This window comes from Cygnus olor, chromosome 2, assembly GCF_009769625.2.
Source record: "Cygnus olor isolate bCygOlo1 chromosome 2, bCygOlo1.pri.v2, whole genome shotgun sequence".
Classification (NCBI taxonomy): Eukaryota; Metazoa; Chordata; class Aves; order Anseriformes; family Anatidae; genus Cygnus; species Cygnus olor.
The window spans coordinates 5,256,085-5,282,280 of NC_049170.1; the positions used below are offsets into that span (position 1 = coordinate 5,256,085).

The 26,196-nt window shown below is 44.2% G+C and overlaps 2 protein-coding genes across 13 annotated transcripts in view; both read left to right on the forward strand.

The window, feature by feature from the left end:
- CTDSPL (CTD small phosphatase like) overlaps nucleotides 1-15,779 on the forward strand; it is an 80,671-nt gene extending 64,892 nt beyond the window's left edge. For 7 of the 12 annotated variants that reach the window (XM_040545747.1, XM_040545749.1, XM_040545742.1 and 4 more), the window contains 4 exons: nucleotides 5,599-5,691; nucleotides 7,337-7,522; nucleotides 9,431-9,552; nucleotides 9,623-15,779. In XM_040545747.1, the coding sequence (XP_040401681.1) occupies nucleotides 5,599-5,691; nucleotides 7,337-7,522; nucleotides 9,431-9,552; nucleotides 9,623-9,677 (456 nt within the window). In that variant the 3' untranslated portion in view covers nucleotides 9,678-15,779. Of the gene's footprint in view, nucleotides 1-5,598; nucleotides 5,692-7,336; nucleotides 7,523-9,430 lie in introns of all 12 variants that reach the window. The other 5 variants (XM_040545751.1, XM_040545753.1, XM_040545744.1 and 2 more) reach the window with 1 other exon arrangement.
- Nucleotides 15,780-22,651: 6,872 nt separating this feature from the next.
- VILL (villin like) overlaps nucleotides 22,652-26,196 on the forward strand; it is a 41,683-nt gene continuing 38,138 nt past the window's right edge. Inside the window, exon 1 of the mRNA XM_040547660.1 lies at nucleotides 22,652-23,018. The gene's annotated coding sequence lies outside the window, so the exon portion shown is untranslated. The remainder of the gene's footprint in view (nucleotides 23,019-26,196) is intronic.

The following is a 26,196-nucleotide window of genomic DNA, read 5'->3' on the forward strand; positions in this document are numbered from 1 at the left end:
AAACCGCAAAAGACTGGGCTTTTTTGGTTCGTTTTTCTGTTAGTTTGTAATTTAAATATTCAGCTGGGGGGTGCAGTGAGGAACAGGTCAAGGGGAGTGGGTTAGTGCATACCCTAAAAGTGAAGGGGAGGAAGGAGAAGACAGAGGACGGAGCAGGTCAAATGAAGTCAGTCTCAAATGTGCCTCACTTGAGACTTTCTGCATAATTTTCAGGAAATTGCTTAATCCCTGTGTGCTGCAGATTCAAAATCTCTAAAACAGGTAAAACATCAGTCAAATCTGGGTGGTTAGAGTGAAGTTAATTGTAAGGAATTTGTGATCCTTGAAGTAAAGTTAATTTATACAATATGCAGAGCAGGCAAAGTCTTGAATTCCTGTGTTTGTAATCACCTCTGCAGGCAAAGTAATGTGTTGCTATCTAGCAATCTTTTTTTTTTTTTTTTTTTTTTTTTAAGTGTTATAATCTAAAGGGCAAAAGCAGACTTTCTGGCTTAGTCTGATGTTTATTAACACAGGCTGTAGAGTTTTTAACAACTCGTTCCCACTTCAAGCCTGTAATCTTTTTATTCACTTAAAGCATAAACAAAACCGATACCAACAACTTTTATTATCTGTCAGAATTTGTCTATTTAATGCTTGTCCGTTTTCATAAGGAGTTTATGTACTCAAAGATTAGAGAAATACTTAAATATTTAAAATGCCCTGGGATGGGTGAAATGCGGAATTGAACCATCAGCAGCACATGTCCCTGACTGGACCAGTAGCACGGTGTCTGACTGAGTGCTGGTATACTTGAACCCTGCCTTACACAGAACCCCATGGAAGACAAATGGGGAGCAATGCTTCAGAAGTGCCCATTTGGAAAAAAATTGGGTTTTCTTCAGATTTCCTATACCAAAAATACAAGTTATTTTTTACATGGTGAACTCGTGTTTGTCTCCTGTGTATTGCTGTCCGCTTGCAAGAGGTTTGAGGCTGCCTTATCTAATGAGTTTTGTTCATGGTGTTACATTTTTGTTGTTGTTGTTGTTCAGCAGAGGTGTTGAAAAAAGGCTGCCCGTAATTTGGGAAGTTACTCTCCCTTATGTCCTTTATAATCCAAAGGTGAGAGAGGCTCTTGCTCTTCTACAAAAAGGACTGTTGGATCATCATCTTAAAGGGTGCTTGGGTAAACCAGCTTTCCTCAATTAAAAAATAGTTTTTCTGAACACCCCTTGGCCCTCTCCCATCCTTCTATCTCTAGCCAAATTTACATCATCTGTTAGAAAGGATTTGCCATTTTATTTTGCGAGGAAATAACTTGTGTGGCACCCCTCATTCCTTCTCTTAGAGGTGTTCAGATGCCTGCAGAGGCTGTGCCCGTCCACAAGGCAGCTCGTGTTACTGGAGATAAATTCCCCGCTTTGTGTTGGAAATCACGGCACAGATAAAAAAGCACAGTTTAATGCAAACTGACACTACTTTGTCCAGTTCTTTAATTTAATTCCGGTTCTCTGAATAAAAGGAAATCAGAGCTGGTCCCCTGTTCTGCCAAATTATAAGGGAGAAGCTGTGGGAAGTCCAGTGAAATGTGCTGCGGCTGAAGGTGCTCTTTAAAGGATGTTTATAGAGGATGAAAGCAGTGGTTGGAGAAAAGATGTTCAGCCTGTTTGGTACCAACATAGCTTCTGCAAGAAAATGTCCTCTCTCCTGGAGCGTCCTTCCCATTGAACAAGTGCAGAGCAATTGCAGCCCCCAGATTAGTTCAAATGGACTTTGCCATGCCTTTGTGCCTCTCCGTGCCCAAAAGTAAGGAGAGCAGCCAGGATGCGTTTGATTTGGTGTTATTTGGAATTTTGTTCCTGAATGTCATTTGTTTATTAATAGATTAAAACTATATTTTAAGTCATTTTCTTCTATTGAATAAATAATTGTTTATTAGTAGTTATAGAAAGCTAAAGAGATGTTTAATAAGTCTATTTCGAATGCAATGTACAAACTGTTTTTTAACGGTGGGGGGAAATGCTGTTCAAATAACGAACTTTTTTTATATAAAGGACGAAATTCCTTAATTGGCTGTCACCTGGTTCAAGTAATCCAGGATAGGCTGTATCCATTCTTGCTGGCCTATTCTTGGTTACTTGCACTGGGAGGCAGCCATGGCCGAGTGGACCAGAAAGACAAGGCTTAAGACCCCGCATGTTGTGCTCTCCTCACTGCAAAGAAGATGCACCTACCACAAGACATAGGAGATTACGGAAGCCTGAGATGTCATGAGCTGATTTCTTTGTCGTTTCTTGAAAATTGTGTTATTCTGAAGTCGGTTTTGCAAGGCAATTCTTTCTGACCTGTTTAATTGATTGAAATTAAGCTGGGTTTCTCTTTTGGTTTACAAATACTACATCTTTTTAGGCTAAGACTGCTTTGAGGTATAAAAACTGTACGTGGAAATACCACACACTTGAGGACAATTCAAGATAATTGCTTGTGTTCTGCCATTAGCAGCTGTAAATGCAGAATCCTGTGAAAACATGCCTAGTGCCTGATTCGTGCCTTAGCATTTTAACAGTAAGGTTAATGAAAAATGACTGTATTCTGCTAATTCTTGCTGTGATAAGGAAGATATTAGTGAGCGAACAGTACAGAAAAACTGGAGGGTTTTTTTTAATACCCTGAAGACAGTATATAAATCTCAGAAAAATGCCAGGAGCCAGTTAGTCTAGAGACTTAAACTGAAGACATCAGGCAGCAGAGGAGAAAGCCAAGCCACAAATAACCATGCGGCATTGAGATTCAAGTCCAGCCACTAACAAAGTGAAGGGAAAAAATTCCAAACGAGGAGGAAGAGGAGAAAAGAGCTGCACTGTTGGTTGAAGAAAGCTTTTTATGTGAAATAAACCAAAGAGATTTTGTAGCCCAGGATACAAGGACGCTTGCAGGATCTAAGTAGGAATTCTCAAAGCGATTTCAAGGGGAATATCCAGCCATGTTATTAAGAAATGTTGCTCTGGAAGGAAAAACAGTGCTGTTTGAAAAGAGAGGGGTGAGGGAGCTGGGGCCTTTGGCAGGGGGAATATGGTGAGGCCTCCGCTGACAAGGCCGCATTTATTGCTATCGGGACATTTAAATGAGGAGCAAATCTGTTGGCCAGGGTCCAGTAGGTAACTTTTAAGGCAAAACAGCAAGGGAAAGTGAAGCAGAGGAGGCTGAGGGTTGCTCCGTGATGGCTCAGGAGGTCCAAAAAGAGCTGAACGGCGACGACACAACCTAAAAACGCCACGTGCCTACAGCTCACGCGGCCCAGTTGCTGCTGCGTAGCAGCGGGAGGCCAACAAGTTGCAAAAAGAGCACATTTTCCAAATATTTGCTTTCAGAAGCTCTCCCCTTTCCACAGGGCTGTGGTTGAGCAGCTCTCGGGCCATAGCTGCCGGGTTGGTTTCACGTAGGCTCGCATTGGGGAGGAGATGGGTTGTGTCGCAAGCACGACGTCCGTAGCCTTGGCTGGGAGTTCGTGCTGACGTGCCAAGTGGGAATACTTCCCCGGCACAGCCGTGGGGAGGAAAGGGGACTTTGCTGTGGCTGAAAATGCTAGTTTTTAAAAGGGAAATTCATGCTGGATTCCAGCACTTAGTACCCAAGAATGCTTTTAAGACTTCGGGGTGCCCTTTTGTGCTCTCAGAAATAAGTGTAGGAATACAGTTTCAGCTTAAAAAATTAAAGAACTGTATTACGAACCGTGGAGTTAATGGGTAACTCATTTCCTGCTATCTTTCCTCTTATAACTGACAAGTCAGATAAGTCTGAGTAGCCAAACGCAGAGTGACTGCAGCTGGCTTTCTACCCATCTCTTTGAAAATTTGAAGAAATAATTTGGAAAGGGAATGCTACAGAGCAATTCTGTGTAGTAAGATTCAAGCGAAGAATGAATTGCACTGTTACAGGAGGGAAATTACTTGGTTTATGCCTAGTGAAATACAGGAACCTTTGCTGTAATTATCTGGAAAGAGCAATGTTGAAGTGCATCTATCAAATCTCTTTAAGTTTTAATTCATAAAAAGTCACAATTGGTAGGCTGGGTGTTGCTGTGGTTGGTTTTTGTTTAAAAAAAAAGTCTAGGTTATAAATTCATGTCTGCATCAAAGTTTGAGTGTACTACTTGAATTTGAGGGGGTAGAATTAAAGTTTAGTTAAACTTAATAGAAACAACTTAGAAAGCAAATCAAGTCTTCATGCTATGAGCTATTGGCCACTTAAAGCAAAGTAGAAAAGTAATTAACATTTCTGCTTTAGTCATTAAGGTACAGCTCCATCATACATGTTTTTAATAAAACTTTGCTTTCAGATTTAGGTTTTAAATTTCGAATCTCTATTATACAACTTCTTTTGCTTTTGCTAGAGGCTTTAATTGTTGCACATAAGTTCAAGCTGGCATTTCCATATTTTTCTCCTTCAGGCTTTTTCTCTGGGTGTCTTATGTTTTTTGCCTTTTTTATTACTATGAATCTCATAAAATACCTGCAATTCATCTAGTTCTGCATATCAAACAAAGAATTCCTAAAATTGCATTAGGCTTGCAATTCTTGAATTCGGGTATATGCCAGACCTTTCCATTTGAAATTTCCAATATTAGGGATTATTTGCCCAACGGAGAAGATAAAATGCTGCCAGTGTTTTCTCTCAAACTTTTAATCTAACCACAAACAAGATAGATAAATATTTTTCATGCAAACTCCCCTCTTCGGCTTCCCAGAGTGTTGTGGATGGTTGTAAGCTTTCTAACCAGCAGTTACCTTATCTCGGTATTTTCTGCAAATCGTCTTGCTTGCTCTGAAAAGCAAGCAAGGAGGTTCTAATATTAATTAATCAGGTTGTTGACAGTAGGCAGCCAGGCTGCCTGGATGGTTGTCGGTGCAAAAAGGCAACTTAGCGCCATTGAAACCCAGCTGCTCCGGAGGAGCAAGATCCTGAGCATTCATCCTACTGCAAGGTCAGGGTAGAAGATGGAGACTTTTCCACTGAATCTAGAAAGCTGCATTTGCCAGATGTTCTGCGTGGTGCAGTGAAGATTTCTGGTGAACACCTCTGCACAGAGCCCAGTGACTGCTATGTATCATGAGTGCGGTACAGTGCTTAGCGCCTGGAATTCAGAAAATGAAGGAATTAGCCACAGGAAGAAAAACAGTTCCCTGTTGTGCAATTCCTATCATCACAGAGGTTTCTTCAGATTTATTTCTTCTGTAAAGCTCTTCGGATTGATGACACCAGCACCAAAATCATGTTGGTTGAGAGGTTTGCATCCTCATTTCTTGGGAAGCCCTACTGTCTCTCTGTGCCTTAATGAGATTTTCAGGAAGCATCACTCCAGGTGATGCACAGTATTTGCAATTGCATAATCAGCATGGGTCTTTGCAGTCCATGCATTCAAATTCTCATTATTGAATGTCTACTTTTATCATATATACTCTTTTTTTTTCTCTCAGCATTTGAAGCGCCTGCATGCTAACTTTTGTTTTCTCAAGTGTTTAGGATTACAGCAGTGGGTTGGTTTGTTTCTTTTTTTTTTTTTTTTTTCCTTTTACCTTCAACACCATTTGACCTAAATAGTCATTGTCATTCCAGGTTTATGTATTGAAACGACCACATGTGGATGAGTTTCTTCAGAGGATGGGAGAGCTCTTTGAATGTGTACTCTTCACAGCCAGTCTAGCAAAGGTTCGTTGCTCTCTTCATTTCAGTAACCCATATAATGCTGGGCAGTGGACTTTTGCTTGGGTTTTCTGATGGATAATTATTTCTGCAGTTGGTACTATCTTAATTTTTCCCCTTCTTTTCTGCTTCTTTGTCTGACAGTGTGTACTTTGTCTGCTAGTGTGTGGGTAAGTGTTCCCATGGTAACGCTATCACATATGGGCTCGCCTCATAATGTAGCCTCCATGCATTGCTCATAGTGCCAATATGAAAGGCTTACAAGTTACCATGGTTATCGGCAGAAATTAGAACAAATAGCGTGCGAGTACAGCGGCATATTAAAGCTGGGCATGAAATAAAATGCACCGTATTTAACTCTTACCTACACGATTAACTGGTGACTCAAATTTGTTGCGTGTGAAAAAATTGGAACGTGTTGTGGTCCTGTCAAGGTGCAATTGCAATCTGGGGTTAGGAAATGAGACATTTTGGAAAGCCTGAAACATCAACATGAATATTTTGTGTCCTCTGGTAGCAGTAGTACCTTGTAGGTAGTTTTGTTGTAGACGTTACAGTAGTAGACACCTAAAATTCAGTTCTTTCAATGTACGGTGCTTGTGGCGTCCTGTGTATAAAGCTGTTTTTATTATTTTTAAGTCATACTCTAGCATTGTAAGCTTTTACGCCAATATACTGTAGAGATTGGTGGGAGGGGACAGGACCCTATTGATCTACCATGGTGCCCTATTGTTAGGGGATTCTTCCCTGAACACTTAGCCATGTTCTGTTTAGTCATATCTTGAAAATCCTAAATAATGGAACAGTTTTGTACTGCAGCTAGCTGTCTAGCAGTTTTCAGAGTCAAGTGATGACTGATTTCAGCATCAATTTTGTTTCTCTGTTTGAAATAAAGGAAAACGGTAATTCCTGTCCTGTAAAAATAAGTTCTGACTACCATTTTCAAGTACACAGTCACTTAACATTCTGATTTATTTGGACATTTTATATCAGTTGTTGGATCCTAAGCTATGCCTCACTTAAAGTATCATCTCCTGTATGGAACAGTACATATTTGAGATACTGTCCTTTTGAGAATTTCCCAGCATTGTAAATGAGCATTTTGCCTAATACCATCTTTGATTTTTTTTTATGGCCCAATTACGCAATTTGATAACTTTAACTCTTACTGAGCCAGTCATTCCATAGTCACTGCCTGGGGGAAAAAAAATACCTGCATCAAGCTGAGATGCGTGCATTGCAGTTTGTCCTCAGAGGCACGTGGAAATGAATCAGCCGGGGGAAATGTCTTCCGATTGATTTTCTGTTAGTGTTCGTTGGTTTTATGGTAATGTTAGGTGAGACCTCTGGATCCATCAGCTTCTGGGTGTAAAAGGGTAACTGTAAGATGACCCTAAGATGAAAACCTACTTAGTAAATCACAGAAAACATTAGAGTGCAAGTTAGCTTTCTTCAGAAAGATAAGCATTCTACTTTTGTGTTATCTGTTAATCGCTTCAGGTTTGCAGACATGTAAGTTACTTAAGAAGGAACAGGGAAGAAAATGAGGAAAACGGCAGTTTATCTGAAATTTTGTGTTTCTTCTTCATAATTCCGTGAATTAGCCTTATCTGCAGATTGCTAACTTTGGTTTCTGACTTCTATTTTTAAGTATGCAGACCCAGTAGCCGACTTACTGGATCGCTGGGGTGTGTTCAGGGCAAGGCTATTTAGAGAATCCTGTGTTTTCCACCGAGGAAATTACGTGAAGGATCTGAGTCGGCTGGGACGTGAGCTGAGTAAAGTTATTATAGTGGATAATTCTCCTGCATCTTACATCTTCCATCCTGAAAATGCAGTAAGTGTTCTTAGAATTCCAGATACTCAACTGTGGTTTTATCTTTCTGGTCTCTTCCCTGACATTTCTGATGCAGAAAATACACTTTCAGAGTGTTAACATTTTTAGTCTCTGTGTCTTCTTAGGTTGCAGGTAAGTTCTGGTATTTGCTGCCGAATGGTGAAGGGCTGTGGCAAACAGATCTTGACAGTGTTGTCATAGTCATTACTGTTCCTCTGCTCTCAGTTTTAGCTGTTGGCATGCAGTCCATCAGCTTTGAGAAATACCAAGCAGTGGTATAACTGTGTAACTAACCTAGATCTCAAAAGTGAAGTTGCCTTCCAGTGTAGTTTTTGTTCTTTGGAGTGGTTATTTCTGTAAGGATGGATTATTTGAAGTGCTTTTGGTACTCCATCTTTTTTCATTGTGTGAAAGAAATTATTTTATTAGGTAAAGGTAATGTTTTACTGGTTACTATCCGTTTTCTTTATTCATGGCTAGAGGGAAGGAAAAAATTAAGATCCTGTTGTGTTATACTTCCAAATATTTTTGTGATAGCTTCATAATTAGAAATGTTAGTCTACAAGCTCATCAAGTTTTAGAAATAAGGGTAAAAGGCAACAGCATTTCTAGGGAGAAATAAGTAGGAGCCATGCACGTTTTCACGGTGCATTTCATATCGGCTCCAGAAGCTATGCTGGAACGGTCTGGCACTTGCCCCTTCCATCACAGCAGTCGGCACAGATGCTCACATCTGTTTTGTAGCTGCCAGGATAGCAAGCTGGAACTTCCCTTATATCTGCTGACTCCTAAACAGCCAGGCTGTGTAATGTTTTCTTTGATGGTTTAAGGCTGCCTTTTCTGTGAACTGTTTAAATTAGCATAAGGAAATTTTTATCAGGAACATTGTTTTGCATGGTCCTCTCTCTCTGAATAGCATTTTTTTTATGAGCTGCTTTATCTTAACAGCATTGAGCATTTAAATTCAGATCTTAATCCTGTGCTGTCCTGAATGATTGGGTGAAAACAATTTTTCCTGGTTGGTGCCACACATGGTTTAAAGTTGCTATTTATAATAACCAGGAGCTGTAACTCTTAATTTATGTTCATGGTTAAAATTAAAAACCCCATCCAGATCATCATTTGGTATCTCAGAATTCAGTGCCAAGAAAATAATGAGCTGTAGAAATTTGGGAGATGAAATTAAAGACTTTGTCAGAATGTTTTAATCATGTATAGAAAAGTGCTGCTAGCGAAGGGATGGTTGAGACTCTGCAGAAACCAAGCCATGTAACTTAGATCCAAGATAGTCTTTAAAAGATCTCAGTATACTTTCACAGGGAAGATACACAGAACTCCTTCTGCAAATCCAGCCCACATTTAAGGAGTATTATTAGATGCATTGTTTTCTGAACCGGCTCTTACATTTTAATCAGAGAGAACTGTTCAGTATTCACTGTTTAAATATTTCCTCCGTAGCCTCGTGTGCCAGAGGAGGCTGTTGCTGCATGCTTGTGTTTAGTGACTCACACTGATAATACTTAGAGGGGGAAAAAGACTCGCCCATAAATATTTTTTTCCAAGTGGAGCATCAGTACGGCTTTACAAGCAGCATGCATCCTCCTTCCAGTCTGTCCTGAATATCAAGGAGGCAGGACAGATCGAGGTGCCCAGCATTGCTTTGCTTAGGCTGCCTGGGCTGTTTGGTGCAGGTCAGCTCTGTGCCACGCTGGTTTTAAACTCGGGTCTGGGGTTAATCTTGCTAGAAAATGTGAACTTGAACCTGGCTCTCTTCTTGAATGCTGATGGCCAGCAATTTGCCTTACTTGTGATGGCAGTGAGGATTACAGGGCATCTGTGCAGGCAAAACTCACACGCTTTCTTCACGTCATAAAGTCTTGACAGCTTTTGTTGGTTGCTTTGTTTCAGGTGCCTGTGCAGTCCTGGTTTGATGACATGACAGACACAGAGCTGCTAGATCTTATTCCTTTCTTTGAAGGACTAAGCAAAGAGGAAGAAGTTTACAGTATGCTTCATAAACTCTGCAACAGGTAGCCCTTAACTTTGACTGACTTCTGCTACTAGATTGCAGTTGCTAGAGGATGTCTCCATCTTTTTCAGCTCTTTCAAATGTAAGCTTTGGGGAGGTCCCTCCTGTCAGAAGTGCTACTCTTGATCTTCCTCTTACATTGGACACGAAGGACAATCATGAGTGATGCTATTAAGCCTTCAGAAACCTGACTCCTAAGGTCATGTGTTCAGACTACTTTTTTAAAGGAAAAAAAAAAAAAAGAAGCTATTTTAAATGGGACTCTTTTAATGAATTTCATAAATGGACATCTTTTACTGGATCAGCTTTTCTTAAAACATGCCAAAAAAGAAGCTTGTATTTCAGCAGTTGAATTTCTCTCCCTTTCTTCCCCTCCCACTATGCAGACAATTTTACCCCCCTGCTTAGAGCAGTTGACCTGACTCTGAATTTTTTCTTACAGAATGAAGTGCCTTTTTGAATGTTATTTTAAGATAAAAATTCATTTTTGTATAAGACTTATTTCCAGACATCTTTTAGTCTTGTATTGTCTAAATGCTTTAAAAGGAAAAAGGAAAAAAAATTTTATAGAGCACTGTAATATATAACAAAGGAAAAAGTTAAAACAAAGATGCTGGGTTCCTGTCTCCACGTTGACATTAAGTTGTATTACATTTTGTCATGCTCAGAAGGTTCAAGCGTTTGTGGGAGGGGCGATTTGGATTACACGGTTATTTCACTGATAAGATTTTGGATACGGTTTTGAACATATCTGCAGTTGTTTGAGTATTAGGGAATGATGGAATTTAGAAAATAGGGTGACAAATAGATCTAAAGCACCTTCTATTCTAGACAGATGAAGTTCTATTGTTTCTGCTTACGCACAACTGCCATGCCTCTCATTTTTTTTTGGAAAATCATTATCTTGGGAGAATGGGGAGGAGATCTATTTATTAGTTTAAAATTCTTTTCTTAAAAAGAAACCCATCTGGGTAAGCTGGATCTGTATTGAGCTGTTTGGAGTACTTTTTTCTTTTAATTGCTGCTACTGTATACTCACCAAATGGAGTTGACCATCGGCTGTTATACTGTTTTTGCCACTGTGCCTGTGCTATGAAACATTTTCTGTAAGCTGCAAACTAGGGCAATAAATAAAACGCAGGCTTCATAACCCACCCTTACGTATTAATCCCATGGTATTTGATATACCAGAGAACTCAGTTAAAGGTGACCTGCAAAGGATTTTTTTTATCATCGTGTAGTTTTTGTTTTGTTTTTTTTCAGTTTAGATGAAGCCCTCTCCTTTCTTTGGTGTATAAACATGGGAACAGTATTTTTCCCTTATCTCTGATTTGTATTTCTTCTTTCCCAAGGTGTAAGGTGCAGGCTGGGAAGCTATCACAAGACTTCCTAGAAGGGAAGAGGTTACTAGCCTAGGCTTTCCTCTAAAGCAGTCCTCTGCTTTGGAGCTAAATAAACCTCATCTTTGAATCTGGAATTCTGCTTAGCACCTACTCGTCCGTAGGGTCATTAATGCCCTAAAATAACTTTTAGCTTTTTTAGGCCTTTTGAAGGAAAATGCTTTTTTTTTTTTTTTTCTCCCCTTCGCAGTGTCACCTTTTAATTATGTCCCGCACCAGAAATCTACAACCATAAAAATCCCAGCTCTACTGGGCTGTCAGAAAAGAAAACCGATCAGAGCAGTTGGTGCTTCTAATTAGCCTAGTGCTAAATTCTCAACAGTAGATCCCCTTTGCCTTTTGCTTTTTTTTCTTGAAAAGTCTTGAAGACTTGGGGTTGGGGGGGGGGGGTTTGCAATGGACTTGGATCGTCATCCTTGTTTTTAGACAACAAATTGGTGAAGCAGCTTAAGGAATCCATTCATAGAAGGGCAGGCCAGCCGACGCAGGCAGTGAGGAGATAGTCGCGGGCGCAGTGTGAGCCTGGAGGACGACTTGCCCCTTGCGGTGCCGCTGTGCCTCGCGGGGAGGGCGATGGAGGCAGCCCCGGGACACTCGTGAGTCTGTACGGCATCCCCGTTTTCTTTTCTTACCAGCTGGCATTACCTTAGTACTGTATCATTCTGTGCCACAACAAAAGACAAAACTGACGCTTAAGCATTAAAATAAAAATAAAAAACCCACCCTATGTTGTTTCAGAGAAGACGTATGGATTCTGGTTAGTCCATTAACGTTCACTTTCAGTTTAAGATTGTTTAGTTTTGTATTTGAATTCAGAGTAATGAAACTGTAAGCTGCCAAAAAGTTGTTCTCTGAGCAGTATTTTCAACTGTGTTCGTAGCTTCTGTGCTGCAAATGCAGTTTGCAGGGAAGTATTCAGGTTGTAGTTAGTTGTGCAGGTATGATAGGAATGGTTGAAAAAAATTCAAAGACTTTCTCGCTAGCATTAGACCAAACAATCTTCCAACTAGACAATAAATAACCCCGCTGAGGCGTTACCATTGTATGGTTGTAACCTGTTCCACGTGAGACAAACCATGTCGTTAGTTTGCATTTATGAAAGCAGCGATTTCATGAACCAGTTGCCTTAAGTCTGTGAATGAATGTTGATTATTAAAGTGTCTTGTATTGTTTTTAAAATCCACATATAATGGACAACTGAACTTCTGTTCCAGCTTCTGGATGAACGGTTTTGATGATGCTCTGTACAGCCCTACTTGTTTTGTATTGTTTTTCAGCTCTTGAAATCCACAAATTTCCAGAAGAAAAAAAAGTTGAATAAAGCATTAAAATGATACTTGGTGACAATACAAAAGGGTAAAACTTAGCAGCAGTTTTGATCTCTGCTAGTATCTTAAGGCTATTTTCTGTAATTTCTGTTGTAGGGTTTGGTTTTTGTGCTTTTTTTTTTTTGTTTTTTTAGCTCGTTCCCATTGAAATAAAAGTTGCAGTGTTCTGCAGTCAAGTGTGGGCTTGCCTGGCTATTCAGATTTGGGCAAAGGGATCAAACCATCATATTTTGTCATACTTAAAAATTCATGTTTTAAGTTTGTCTGAATATACACGTGCTATATATTCAAAGCATCTAGATTTTAACAAAGCAATAGAGTTCTGTCTGTAAAGCCAGATAAAGGAGTGGAATGTTTGTAAAATTTGCAATACGGGTATTTGATAGTATTTTAAGTACAAGATTCTTAGGATAGGAGACAAAATATTTCCTAAACCTCCAACGTATTTCAAAGTGCAGTTAATGCATGCAGGTCTACAGGGTTGTTATTAACCTTGGTTCTCAATTACATTTCTGGATATCAGAAGAGTATTAACAAGTCTTTTCCAGTTGATCATTCTGTCCAAGAAAAGAAACGCTGCCTGGCCTGAAGTTCTGTTGTCCGTTTTATGTTGGGTTAAAAAAGGGTTTTTGCCTGTATAGGTATTTTTAAATTAAGCTGTAAGGCAGAATGCCTTCGATTCTTGAAATTCAACTGAAGTGTTATGATTAAATTGCCATTTGTTAAACTAGGGCTGTGCGCAGGATATTTGTTAACCGCCAGGAAGCGCGGCAGGTCTCGATGGAGGCTCGTAGCAAATGTACAGTATTGCTGTGTGCACTTAGGTAGCTTCGGAGGAATAATTTGTCTATTGTTTTGCCCTCTAATCTTTTTTCAAACAGCAGAGTTATACACATGGAAGAGATTCGACACCTGAAGAGATTTGGTTATCAGTGTATGCAATCACTTTATCACGGCATGATTTTGATTAGACTGGTTGGGGACAATAAAGTATCTAAATGACACTGGTGTGTACTGATGTTGCAGCTTTTGAAATTTCAGTGTAAAAAAAAACCTGTAGCTATATAATTTACAAACACATAATCCTATGTTTTACAGATTCTTTTTAACTAATAAAACACAGTACCGCACAGCCCTATTTGTAAAACAACAACATGTTTGTGCCTCTGATTTCCAAGGTGCTGTGATGTATGCCTTTGTGGGGCGAGGAGGGCAGGTGAGACGTGCGCGGGGTGATGGCTTTAAAAATCTCTGGGCTAACTATGCAAAACCAGCTGTCAGTTTCCTGTTTCGCATTATATTGTAAAAATCCAGCTGACTTTTCTCTTCCTTTTTTTCTTGTTAAAGATCTATTGGGAACTTCTTAAAAGAGGAGTAAGCAATGGAAATGTTTCTTGATTATTTTTTTTCTAATAATGGAGCTGTTTACACTTTAATGCAATGAACAATCCAGCGATACTTGAGAAACACTACAGATACCATTTGAGTGTTTTCAGGAGAGAGAAGTGTTGTCAATCAGGTATTGAATGGTTTCTTTACTGTCACAAATAAAAAGATTTTAACAATATAGTTACTTGTGCATGTAATGCTTCTCTGGGAAAAAAAGATTTTCTGCCCTTTTCCTTTCAGTAATAGTCACTGCCATAATTTGACAGGGACTTTCTTCCTGCCGTGTGCACATCCATGTTGGACAGGAAAATCCCCCTTCTCTATTCCACTCTCCTCCCCCTCTCCTCTTCTTAAATCATGTATAGGACTCCTTATTGACTGCTCTGGCACCTGCTTGTGCAAACAGAGCTGATGAACTACTGATGAACTCTGCTAAATAAATTGGTGGTGACTCTGGCAGATGTTCCAGCTATTTAGATCTCTGGGATGAGATCATACAATAATTTGTTCAAGTCTCAGAGCTGGGTGACTTCTTCTGAAGGGCTTACTTCAGCTACTTGAATAGCTGTGCTTAAAATCGTTGCCGTATCCGAGTGAATATCTGAATAAAATGCTTTATTTAGTTGCAAAGTCTATTTTGAGAGTTTTTATATGACATAGTAAGACTTAGGCAGAGCCTTCCTTTCTAGGAAAAGGCACCTATTATTAATGCTTTATGAGCAGAAATCTTCGGGCCTGTTGGAATAAGCAGCTGGCTCAAGATAACTCCTTGGTTGCAATTTTTTAGTTATTCCTGCAATTGGTCGCAATGACCTAGACTGCCTTCAGTTTGCGGTGGGTTGGGTTTTTTGATTTTATTTTTTGATTTTACCAATCTCCTTAGCTGCTGCTTAGGGTAAAGATCACAGAATCACAGAATGGAGGAGGTTGGAAGGTACCACGGAAGATCATGTAGTCCAACCCCTAAAACAAGTACTTTAAAATTCCCAGAACAGCTCTTTTATAGAGATGAGGAAGATCGGGTTGTTCTATCCTGACTGTTGGATACCGTTTGCAAAATCGAATACACCATTGGCTATATACACACCTCTGTGCACATGCCTTCCGCTTTCTTTTGCCTTTTTATTGTGTTCTGACTCCGAAGGAAAGCCATCTGCTCCGACATTCCCTGCAGGATGGGCTTAGGGCTCTCCCAGGTGGGCTGCAGCTCCAGGGGACCCTGCAGTCTCCAGCAGTTTTCCTGGCAGGAAGATCGGGCAGAGCTCTCCTGGACTCCTCTGCCGGTTCTCCCAGAGCTACTGGAAAATAAATGATCTGTGGGTAATATATCGGTTTGGACAGGTTGGCAATCTCAAACCTGAAAAGCTTCCAGGCGTGTTTTGTTGGAAGCCTTCGAGTGCTATGTCGGAGGGAGCAAGTTGCATTTCCAAAGCACGGGAAACACACCAACGTCTTGGATTTGCTTTGCCTCTGTACAGTAGGTCTGCATTGCAATTCCACACCAACGACGCAAACAGATTTGGTGATCAATTAAACCAGCAGAAAACCGAATGTTTGAGGGGATGGCTCAAAGCCGGCCGTACCCCCGGACCTCGGAGGATGCTGTGCTGCAGCCGTACCTCCTGCGCTCCTCCCCGCGACCACCACTTCATCCCACGAGCCTCTCTTACCTAAGTGCTGCACCACCTTCCATCGGGATGTTGATCGCATGGAAGTCCTGACCAGAGGAGCAAAACTCAGCTGCCTTAGCAGTTGCTTCAGGCTGACTCCAGCTGAGCCCAGGCTGCTGCTGTTCAAAGGCTCGGGGGGGATTTGCCGCTGAGCCGGGAGCGTTTGGCATCCCCCCGACAGCCACTGCTCTCCTGGCTCCTGAGGGCTGAGTGTTCCGTCCTTACAAACACGATGGGCACCACCTAGGAATTTGCAGCCCTTCAATACCAGTTACACACAAGTCTGAGGGTAGTTTCGGGGGTTGCTGGCTTGGCATTGGGCTGGGCTCTGTGTCAGATTTTTATGAGCTTTTGTGATGAAAACCAAATTTCTTCCCAGTGTAACTTTGTGATTTTTTTTTCATGCTTTGATTGTTTGCTAATAAACAATCTGTTATTTTTTTCATTCTCTCTATGTCTGATCGTGCATGTATCAAAGCCCCTCTCCTCCCCGTGCCAGTCTCCTGGGGGAAAATATTGGGGGCAAAAAAAACCAAAGACTTCAGAGAACCAGGGCAGAAAATTCTTGTTCCGTTCCTACCCAGGTCTTTTGGTTTGCTGGGCTCTAGGCAAGATCAAAGCCTTGACTGGTGGGCATTGGGCTTCTCCAGCTAGGTTCGGATCCAGGTCTTTCCTTGTTAACCTGCTGAGATTTGAATAAAACAAGCTTGTGGCTTCCAAAGTCACCAAAAACTATGGCTAAGCTGGAGCTGAGAGAGAAGCAAGATGCTGGGAGGGTGGGGACAAAAAGAAGCTGGTGATCCCCAACTAACCCGGTCCCAGGTTAACCAGTGACCTCCAGCCTGCCGCCAAGGGGTGTTTGTGCCCAAAGCAAAGCAGGGGGAGCTGTACTCAGGAGGAACGTTCGAGGCAGCGGTGTGGAGGCAGCAGCTAGCAGGCTAACCCGTGGGAATACTGACCAAGCTCTGACGTATTTTCGTGCATCATTCAGTAAAAGTTCTTGGATTCTTTTTCCCCCTAATCCTTACCTAACAACCTGGTTACTACATGCCATACCACGAGAGGCAGCAAACCACAGATGCAAGTAAAATTTAAGTGGTTTTTACACACCTAATATGTAAAGGTGTAAAACCTGCTCTCTTGGGCCATGCTGCTCCTTCGCGAGCAAACGCATTTATGCGATGAAGGGAGGAGGGTTTGTTTTGGGAGCTGAGGCCATTTCTGGCTGAGCTGGGCCACTATTTGTGTAGAATTTGGGCTAAGATAGAGCTTGGATGGGTTCTTGCCTTGGCTCTGTACCCCTTAATCTTCCCTCTAATATTTTATCTTAATAGTGAGGCTTTCGGAGGCTCACTGCCTGTGCATTCAACCCAATGGAGCCTCGATCTCCTCTGAGCCCTCTACAGGCATCATAGTAATTCAGCTAAGGCAGATTTCAATGAATCATCATTCACCAGTCCTGAGTAGGTCTTGAAATACTAATTGAAAGAGTGGGTGCAAATATTTGGGTGGGATGACGATGGTTGCGATTCAAAAACCTTTGGGACATTGCTCGAAGACAGAAAGGCTGGGAGATGGCGAGGTCAGGGGCGGGCAATGGGATCGCTCGGCTTTTGTACGCATCTGTGCTCAAAGCCTTGGGGAAATGGGGAAAAACACGAAGCTGTGAAGGCTTTGGCCATGCAGGGCTTGGGCGCACCACGAGATGGTGCAGCTGTGCAGCGATGGCTTTTAAAGGCGCCGTAAAGGGAGCTTAAAAGACATTATCTCAAATGAAAACATCACCACGGCTTCGGTGTCTTAATCTGCCAGCGTCGTACTCCGTGTGGGAAATGTCTTCCTTAAATTAAATCTCTCTCGGTACTTCAGAGGTAATTTCTTCATTTGTTTAATGAATACTGAGTTTCCCTTGCAAAAGGAACTGGGGTCTCCCCAGCTGAATACAGCACAGAAAGTATTCATGTTAATTTTAGTTACGGGTTTTTCTTCTTCCACAGAAATGCAGAATCCTGTCATCAACACATGAAAAATAAGGAAATTAGTATCTCCCCAATAGAGTTTAAAATGTTTTTACACCTTTCCTAGTGTGGTAAATATACTTCTCCTCCAAAATCTTCACTGCTAACCTTCCTGTTTGGTTTGTTTCTTTGCTTAAAATTGTCTGGGATTTGGCCAAAGTACATAATAAAATCCGTGGACAAATGTTAAATCTCCAGGAGGGAGATTAAAAAAAAAAATAGAAATAAACAGAATTGGATGCCAAGCTGGCAGGTGGGAGCAAGGCAGTGTTCCCCGCGCCTCTTCCGCATCCCCGCCTGCGCGCGGAGCTGAGCCGGAGGGTTTGGAGCCGAACCAGAGCTGCAGCATCCGCTGCAGGGTTATGGGGCAGGGTTATAGGGCTGGGGCATCCATCTGTCCTGGAGGGGGATCTGTCCAGCCCAGGGAGCAGCCCCAGCTCAGCCTGGGGGCTGCTTGCTTCTGGTTCAGTTGTTCTCTCTCTTCTGCCCCTTCTTTTAGAGGAATGAATGTCTCCCTGAGTGTTGCTTAGTTTATTTCCTCTCCACAATATCTAGATGGGAAGTTATCCCTCACTGCCCATGCATAGCACGGGAGATTAAAGCTGAGAAATAATAGCTATCGGCATACCAGGAACTCCACATTGGACTCGAACTGCACATCTCCTGCCTGCCTTCCAGTTAATCCGTAGCCCAGCTCTGCTCAGCGCTCCTGTCCTGGGTTCTTCCCCTGGCCAGGCAGCAGCCTTTGCATTGCAACAGCGTCTGCTGCAGTGCTGAACAGCAAATTCCTCCTCCTCAGCCAGCAGGAAGGTGTCTCACCCTAATCCGTCTTCCAACGAAGATAACATCACGGCAGAGGGAGTGAGAGCAGGCGTTGGGTACTGGACATTAGCTCAGGGAGCTGAGCTGGGTGCTGCCAGGGGATGGGACTTGAGCTGCCCTCGCCAAGGGCGAAAAGGGTGGTTTGGGGGGATTTATGTGAGCACTGCAGGTTTTCCTGTGTTCCTGTGGAGAGGGGGAGGCTGCCCCTGAAAGCCAAGCCTGGTAGCAGACAGGCATTCTCCTTCCTCCAAAATGGATAATCTGCGAGCACGTTCCCACCAGGAGGAGAATTAAGGTGAAGCTCAATTAACGTAATCCAAGCAATATGGAGAATTTCAATTAAAAGGAGTGGGATTCCTGCAGGAAGTGTCTGCCAGCCTGCGCCACGAGTGACCTGTGCCAGGGAAAGGGTCCGGCTCCAGCCGATGGCCTGGTGTTAAATTGGGCTCTGATCTCCCCGAAATCCTGCTGCTCTGTGAATTATTCCACTTCCTTGGCTGTGCTGTTGGGCACGGCCCTTTCTCACCTTGACTCTGATATAAAGGAATGAAATGATCTGAGGGATTCCATTTCTGAGGGCAAACCATTCAACAAATAAAGCATTTCCTTATACCAGCTGCGAAGGCTGCGGCCTGCTCACCCATGGTTCTGCGTCGCCATGACACCTTCTGGCCAGCCCTGCCGGGGGGTCAGCCACAGGCAGCAAACACAACTGGGCTTGTTGACTTCTTTAGATTCGAGAAAATAAAATCCGTCATTTAACTTCTTCTTCTTAACCGTGCTGTCAACCCTGATGCTCTCTTGCTGTGTCTTTAAAGCAGTGAATTTGATGTGCTCTCTGGCAGGCCAGGATGCACAGGCACCAGTCTTGTGTGCTCTCACCCGCTTTTAGGAATTTGGGGAATGGGTGTTTCATGGATGTTTGCTTCAGTGTTTCCAACCTGGAGAGGGTTGGAAAGCAAAGTGACTAATTTGTCAAAGTAGCAGGTTCCCTCCTCTGATAACTTTTTCAGCCTTACAGCAGGTGTCCCCTGAGAACTACTGCATGATATTATGATGTTAGTGAAGCAGAAATCGGATCATTACGAACCTCTGTAATTAAGGATAACAGCTGGTCACCCACCAGCAAGATGATAAATGTGCAGAAGTGCTCCAGCAAATGGAGTGGGTCAGGATCAGGTGAGACTTGACCCCAAGGGAAGTGGAACACAGGCCAGCTGCCAAGCTGCAAATCTGAGTAGTTTCTACATCTCCCTGCCCTCAGAGCAGAAGAAAATTGTCACCATTTAATGTCTCTCAGCTGCATTATACGAAACACAGCAGTAGAAGGGCAAGTGCTCCATTGAAGGGCAGCATATACCCATTTTACAGATGGGAAGGGGCGGTGTAGGTGGAAGAGGGCTCTGGATCCCACTCCACAGCTCAAAGCACCATCCCCTCCAGAGCCTTCTGAGCCCAGAGCTCTCCAGCAAGGCTTCAATAATTAGCTCCTGCCAATCTTCCTTGGATGGTAACACGACCAGCTGCAGTTCCCCAAACTCAATTTCGAGTCAGAAGTGCCCAATAACTGCTCCTCGCCTCTCCCTTTGCCCCAGGCACCTGGCCATGTGTTAGGAACTAAGCTCCCAGTTCTGTAGGTCTGACCTTATAACAAGTCCAGGTCCGTACGGACGGGCAGCCCAAACCACCTAAGCCTGGCTTGCTCCTGGACATTTCCTACTCCCCAGGATGCCGGAGGTTTTGCTCCAGAAGAATAAATCCTGTTGGGCATGGAGCTGCTGAGAGGTGCACGCTGCCGTGCTGCGTCCTTCCACCACTGCACCCCATGCTCTGGAGAGCTGCTTCTGTAGCAGTGGCAGTCAGAGCTGGGGAAAGTGCCCTCTGCTGCCTTATTTTAAAATGCCAGCCTTTTCTCAACAACAAACTGCAAACTTGCCATGTCCTACAAACTTTCTGGTCACCCCTCTTGTTTTAAGACCAGTTATAGAGCAATGAAATCATGTCAAATCCTGCAATAGCATCTTCAAAGTTCAAAGCAGTTCTGTGATTATTTCCTGTTTTGTTTTGTTTTGTTTTATTATTATTATTATTTTCCTGTAAATGAGCCTAATCAATTTTACCTTTTAACAATCTCAAGATATAAAGGCTGTTAGAAATAGGCTGCACTTCTGCAATGAAAGAAACTCAAATATAGGAAAACCAGGGCTACTACAATGCCAGTGAGCTCTGCTTGCCCTCCTGCGGATCCATTATATCTTTCGGCTGGCTTCCACCACTACCCAATGGAAAGGGGTGGACAGATGATGTTTAATAGTCCCAATCCAAGCCTAGAAATTGTGTGACGGCATGGCTCTGGTTTCCTAAAGACCCGTTCGGAGCTCATCCTGATGGCAGCACCTGAAAAATGCACCGTGGCAGGGCAGGAGGAGACAATGTCCCCACTGGGCTGGTGCAGGCAAAAGGCAAAGCCAAGCTTCCAGATCCCTGAACTGCCCTCAAGTCCACAGCAGAAGCAGCTGCTTCAAAGGATTTCATAGAATCACTGAATGGTTTGGGGTGGAAGGGACCTCAAAGCCCATCTAATCCCAACCCTGTGCCATGGGCAGGGACCCCTCCCACCAGCCCAGGCTACCCAAAGCCCCCAGCAAAGCCCATCCAACACAAAGCTCTCTGTTTGAGCAGAAAAACATGCACCATAGGGAACAGCAACAGCAGATGCTATTTTTCTGGGAAAATAAGGTCTTGGGAGAGGTCTCCCTCACGGCCAAAACATCCTGTATTGTTGAGTCAGTGCTGCCCCTGTTCCTTGCTGCTGGTGCCATTCCACCTGGTACCCAGAGGTACCAACAATGGCCTCATTTCTCCTTCAGCTCCCCCTCCTCCCCACTCCAAGTGCTTTGCTTCTCAGGAGATTTGAGCAGAAATCGCTTTAGTCCTGCCTGAAACCCCATGGAAAGAACTAAGCCCTCCTGTCCCGAAGCCACTGCTTTGGTGGGCTTTGCAGAGCTTTCAGGAGATCATTTCCTAATACTGCTGCCCCCAGGGAGGACTCTTCCCTGTGCTGTTGTGGTTGCTGTCTTTAGTGAACTGAAATATTGGGCTAGAGGAAGAGAAAATGGGACTATTTTAAACATTGCTGTTATTTTAGGTAAGCTGCATGCAAAATGAAATGGCTGCTGAGGGACAGTGGATACAGTCATACCCGTATCAGTACTTAGAGGGGGCTGCAGGAGAGCTGGGGAGGGCCTCTTGGTCAGGACAAGGGGGAATGGCTTTAAATTGAAAGAAGGTGGTTTAGATTAGATATTAGGAGGAAATCCTTCACTCAGAGGGAGCTGAGGCCCAGGCCCAGGCTGCCCAGAGGAGCTGTGGCTGCCCCATCCCTGGCAGTGCCCAAGGCCAGGCTGGATGGGGCTGGGGGCAGCCTGGGCTGGTGGGAGGGGTCCCTGCCCATGGCAGGGGGTGGGATTAGGTGGGCTTTGAGGTTCCTCCCAACCCAAACCATTCTGTGATTCTAGGACTGAGTGGGCAGACCGTGTTTGCCTCTCCTGCAGGAGAGGTCCAAACAAACAAGCATACAGCAGGACACCAGGAGGGTGTGCTGCAGGGCGCTGCACTGCAGGAGAGCAGGGAGATGCAGCGGATGACAAAGCTTGGATCGCTTACACGATGCTTCTGAAGAAAAAATAACCTCAAGTTTAAAAAAACAAGTCATTGCCAAAAAAATAAATAAATAAATAAAAGTCTCATTCTAGGAATATATTCAGGGGGAAAGTTATGTAAAATCTGGGAAACCATTGCTGCTGTGCTACTCAATGCCAGAGAGATTTGGACAGAAGCTGTGTTCAGTGCCAGTGTGCCTTAAGGCAGAAAATACCGATGAAGTGAACGGGCAGAGCCACAGATTGTGGAGAGCCTAACCCACAGAAAAGCAGCACACTGAGCGTTTCTTCTCAAAGAGAGAATTTGTCAGGATTAATGCTTAGTTTTTAGCAGGATGTCCATCAGATTTCTGTCATCTCTAGAAAACAGCATCATTTTCAACCAAAAAATAATAATTCAGCAACATATTAGGACTACCATATAGCTACAGCCTAGCAGTACATGGTTTAAGTGGGGACATCACTCATCTGGACCAGAGGAACATTTCACCAGCACGATGCTTCTTCCCCTGGACCACCACATGCAGACACCGTGTGTCTCTGTAGGTACGTGTCTGCAGATGGCATTTTGTGGCATGAAGGCATCTGGACCAACCTTCAAAAGCAAGGATTATAAAAGCCTTCTGCTCTCAGTGCCCCCAGGATGCTGACCTGCTGCTGTTTTGCTTTCCAAAAGTGTTTTAGAGGTGTCTTTGGGACAGGTAATCCAGCTAGGAAGGCTGGTTAGGAGAGGAGAAAGGGGCTGTAAGGAAATAGCTTCACGCCTGCGTCATCGGAGATTTGAAACATTCTGGAATTTGGCTGAGAGCTGGGGTGTGGGTTTTCATTGAATACTCGACAGTTTCTGCGTAGTGCAGAAAATGTTCCTGAGAGATCCTGAATTTGTCACTAGTTCATGCGACAAGCAACCCTGTACCAGCAGGCTGCTCCTCTCTCTGCATTTTTACGTACAACATGTGGTTCTCTTAGGATGGCAGGAAACTTCTTCCTTCTGGATTCATCCACCAAGCCAGGAATGCCCTGGAGGTATCGTTTGTGCTCCTCTCCCCAGATGCCCCCTGGAGCTGGATTTGTGCACAGAAGTAATGTGGTCTGCAGAAGTCCCCCACAGCATGTCTTCCAGCAAAAGGAGCCCATCCAGATCCTCAGTGGCAAGAGAAAACCTCCTAAAAGCAAAGGTCAGTACAGGAGATGAAGGATATCCTCTTCTACTCCTCCTCCTCCCTCTTTGTGAATGCTTCTGATTCCAGGCAAGGCAAAACCCATGCAGGAATGGGCAGAAACCCCATGTTTGAGTGCACGGTGATGTAATCATGCACACTGATATTTCCCTGGCATCTCTTTATCATCTGTCCCCGAGCAGGTTTGGCTAGAAGTGGAATGGCATTGCTCATTTGCACAAGGATTCCCCGAGCATGACCTCTCCCTCGTAGTAGAAATCCCACAAGGAAGTAACGTGGGTTTCTTGCCTGGTGTTTAAACTGGTGACTAGAACTGCCCAGGAAAATGCTCGCAGCTCACAGGTGTCGGTGCTCTGACCCCGTAAGGATGGGCGGTGTCGATGTTCGCCCTGACTAACAGCCAAAGCACTCCGGAGGATTTGGGTGTACCAGCCTCGGGGCGTGTTTTTTTTCCTGAAAATGGGAGGGTTTCGGGGAGCACCACCAGCTCCTCTCATGCAGAGCTTGGTGGCAGCTTCGGGAGGCCATTGCTTGTTGGACCCAAACTTGCAACCAGATTTTCAGGTCCGAACAACACAGCCGTGATGTACGGCACCATGGGTTGTACGGAGGACACAGGAGACCTGGGCTTCACCTCTGGCTTTGACTTTCTGAAGATCTTTAGTGACAAAGAGATTTAACTCTCTAGGCCATGATGTTGCCTAAAACACAGCTGCAGGAGTTCTGTAATCATTGAAGCAATCAGAATAGCACAAACCAAGTTGTTTCCCTCAAATATTTTTCATGCCCTTCATCTCCCATTTTTTGGGGGTAAAGCAGAAAACCTCTGTGGGTTCTGCTGCACCCCACCCCACATGTAATGTCCTACTTGTGCTCCTTGGGCTGATCTGCAAGAGGCAGGTGGAGTTGATGCTGAGAAGTCCCCAGACCACGCAGAGGTGTGCACAGCACACTCGTGCCCAGCAGCACCGGAGCTCCTTCCAGCAGCACGACACGTCCAGCGTCAATTCACTGCGTGTAATGAGGCAAGCGAGCACCCTTTGGGGACCATGAAAGACAGGGAGGGGTGACATTTAACAGGGTGACAATTCCTCAGCCCTGAGGGTGATTCATTTTTCTTGCTCCTTCCTGGTTGGCATACAGAGGGCTGCATTCCTGCAAACAATAGCTCAGCCAGCCTCGGCTACCTGCCGTACCCACAGTCCTGTGGACACAGTCCTGCTGCTGCCTGCAGGTCCTGGAGATCAGGACGTCTACACCTCCTAGGGTTTGAAACTCATCGGCTGTGACACTGGTTTCATGGGGGTGACTGCCATGTTGGCAGAAGGACAGGGCTTTGGGATTTCTGCCCCCCACCTTCCCCCTTAGCAGAGGGTGCCTGTGCAGTCACACCAGCAGCCAGGTCGCTGAAACGATGGGGATTAAAAATTAAGCTTGCGAGGGAGGGTGGGGTGATTTTGTGGGCACTCAGGTATAGTCACCAATGCGAGAAATCGGGTTTCCCACAGTAGATAAAACCACTGGTCTGCCTGAATGCTAAAAATAAGTAAATAGTGAGAATGAGAGCTCCAGCAGCCTTTGCCACCAGGGCACATCTCCTGCATGGTGGGGCAAGCTGCTGGGGACCCACACTGACTTTCTGCTTCTTGCACAGGCTTCTCGTGTAATTGTGGCCAAAAAGGCATAAATAACCTCCTTTTCTCCATCCTACTTGTTCATGGTGCAGTTCCCTTGCCAGGACAGTCCCCAGGATCTCTGGGGATGTGAGCACCACGAGGTGAGCAAGTTACTTCTTTGCCACCAAAGGCTGCTGTGGTCACACAGCCATTAACTGGTGCTGGCATGGCCGTGCCTTCCCTGTGTGTGCAGTCCTTGCTGTGAAATGTCTGCTTTCTGCTGGATTCAGCTGGCGCTGGAAACTGCAGAGGCTTTGCTCGATGACCCTGACCAAAGCGTGCTGGAATTTGCTGGGTTTCATACGGTTTTCATTAGGGCTGAGAGAGAGCCCCTGAGGTTTTGTGAAATTCCTGAACTATCCGTACGGCAATGTGCAGGGCTGGCCTGTTTGTAGGGATGTTTGGTTTTACTGATCCTCCCTGCTCTCTGTCTTCCTCTCCTCCTTCTCTTCCTCTTCAAGGTAGGCTCTGCTCTACCTAGGGGAACGTCTGCTCCGTGCTACAGCTGAGGACTGAAGACAAAGTGGTGACAGGACACTTAGGAGGAGGTTCGTCTTCGTGACCAAGTCAACAGGCTGGTGCTTGGGTGATTTGGGCTTATTTATGCCTTTATTACTCAGTTCCCACATTAATACTGATCAGGAGACCTTATCCATCTCCCAGCTGACGATCCCTGCTACCAATTGAAGACTGACGTGAGAGAGGTAAACACAGGGCCAGGCTCCCACAATCACTTACCCTGGGATTATCAGTTTAGGTGTCTGTGCTTGCTCTGTAAAGGGCTGAATCAGAATTTGAGATCTCTAAAGGAAGTTGGTAATTTAATAAGGGTTATTAACAGCTGACAGCCCCGAACCTCAGCTCAGCTGGTTGCAGTTTATGTAAAACCAAGGAAAATACTCAGGGAAAGGAATGCAACAGCTCGGTTCTCCTGCACATCGTTCCCCCAGGGTTAGACTCTGTGTAGATCACCGCACTGCCTTGAAGCTCACCCCTTTAAAATCTCCATCTCTTTACTTAAAGGGCCAAGTCCTGCTGAGCCTTCATTGACAATAAGTACTTCCCCAAAGCTTTTTGGCTTTCTGGAGAAACAGAGACATTTTCTGAAGCAGTAGAAAATGGAAGCACAAACCTCATTCATCCTAGCAGGCATCCAACCAATAACCTGAAGAACATCACATGCCCAAACTCCGGACCAGCATTAGGGGTAGGGTCTGACGGTGACATGGGGTGAGGTGTCTGTGGGACTCGTGTTCTTCTGGAAGCCTCCCCAGATGAAGCGAAGGCCTGAAAATGGCTGGATCTGCGCTGGGGCCCCACTGCCGCATTCCTCCTCTCTGTTCCCTCTGGAAGGCAGCCAGGGCCGCTGTTTGCCCGTGCCACGCCGCACGGCCCCACCTGGGCCATCCTATTTTCTCAGCACACCTGTTAGTTCTTGGCACGAGTGAGCACGTGGAGAAGGGAGCAGAGGAAAGCGTGCCCTCCGTGCCCCCAGGTAG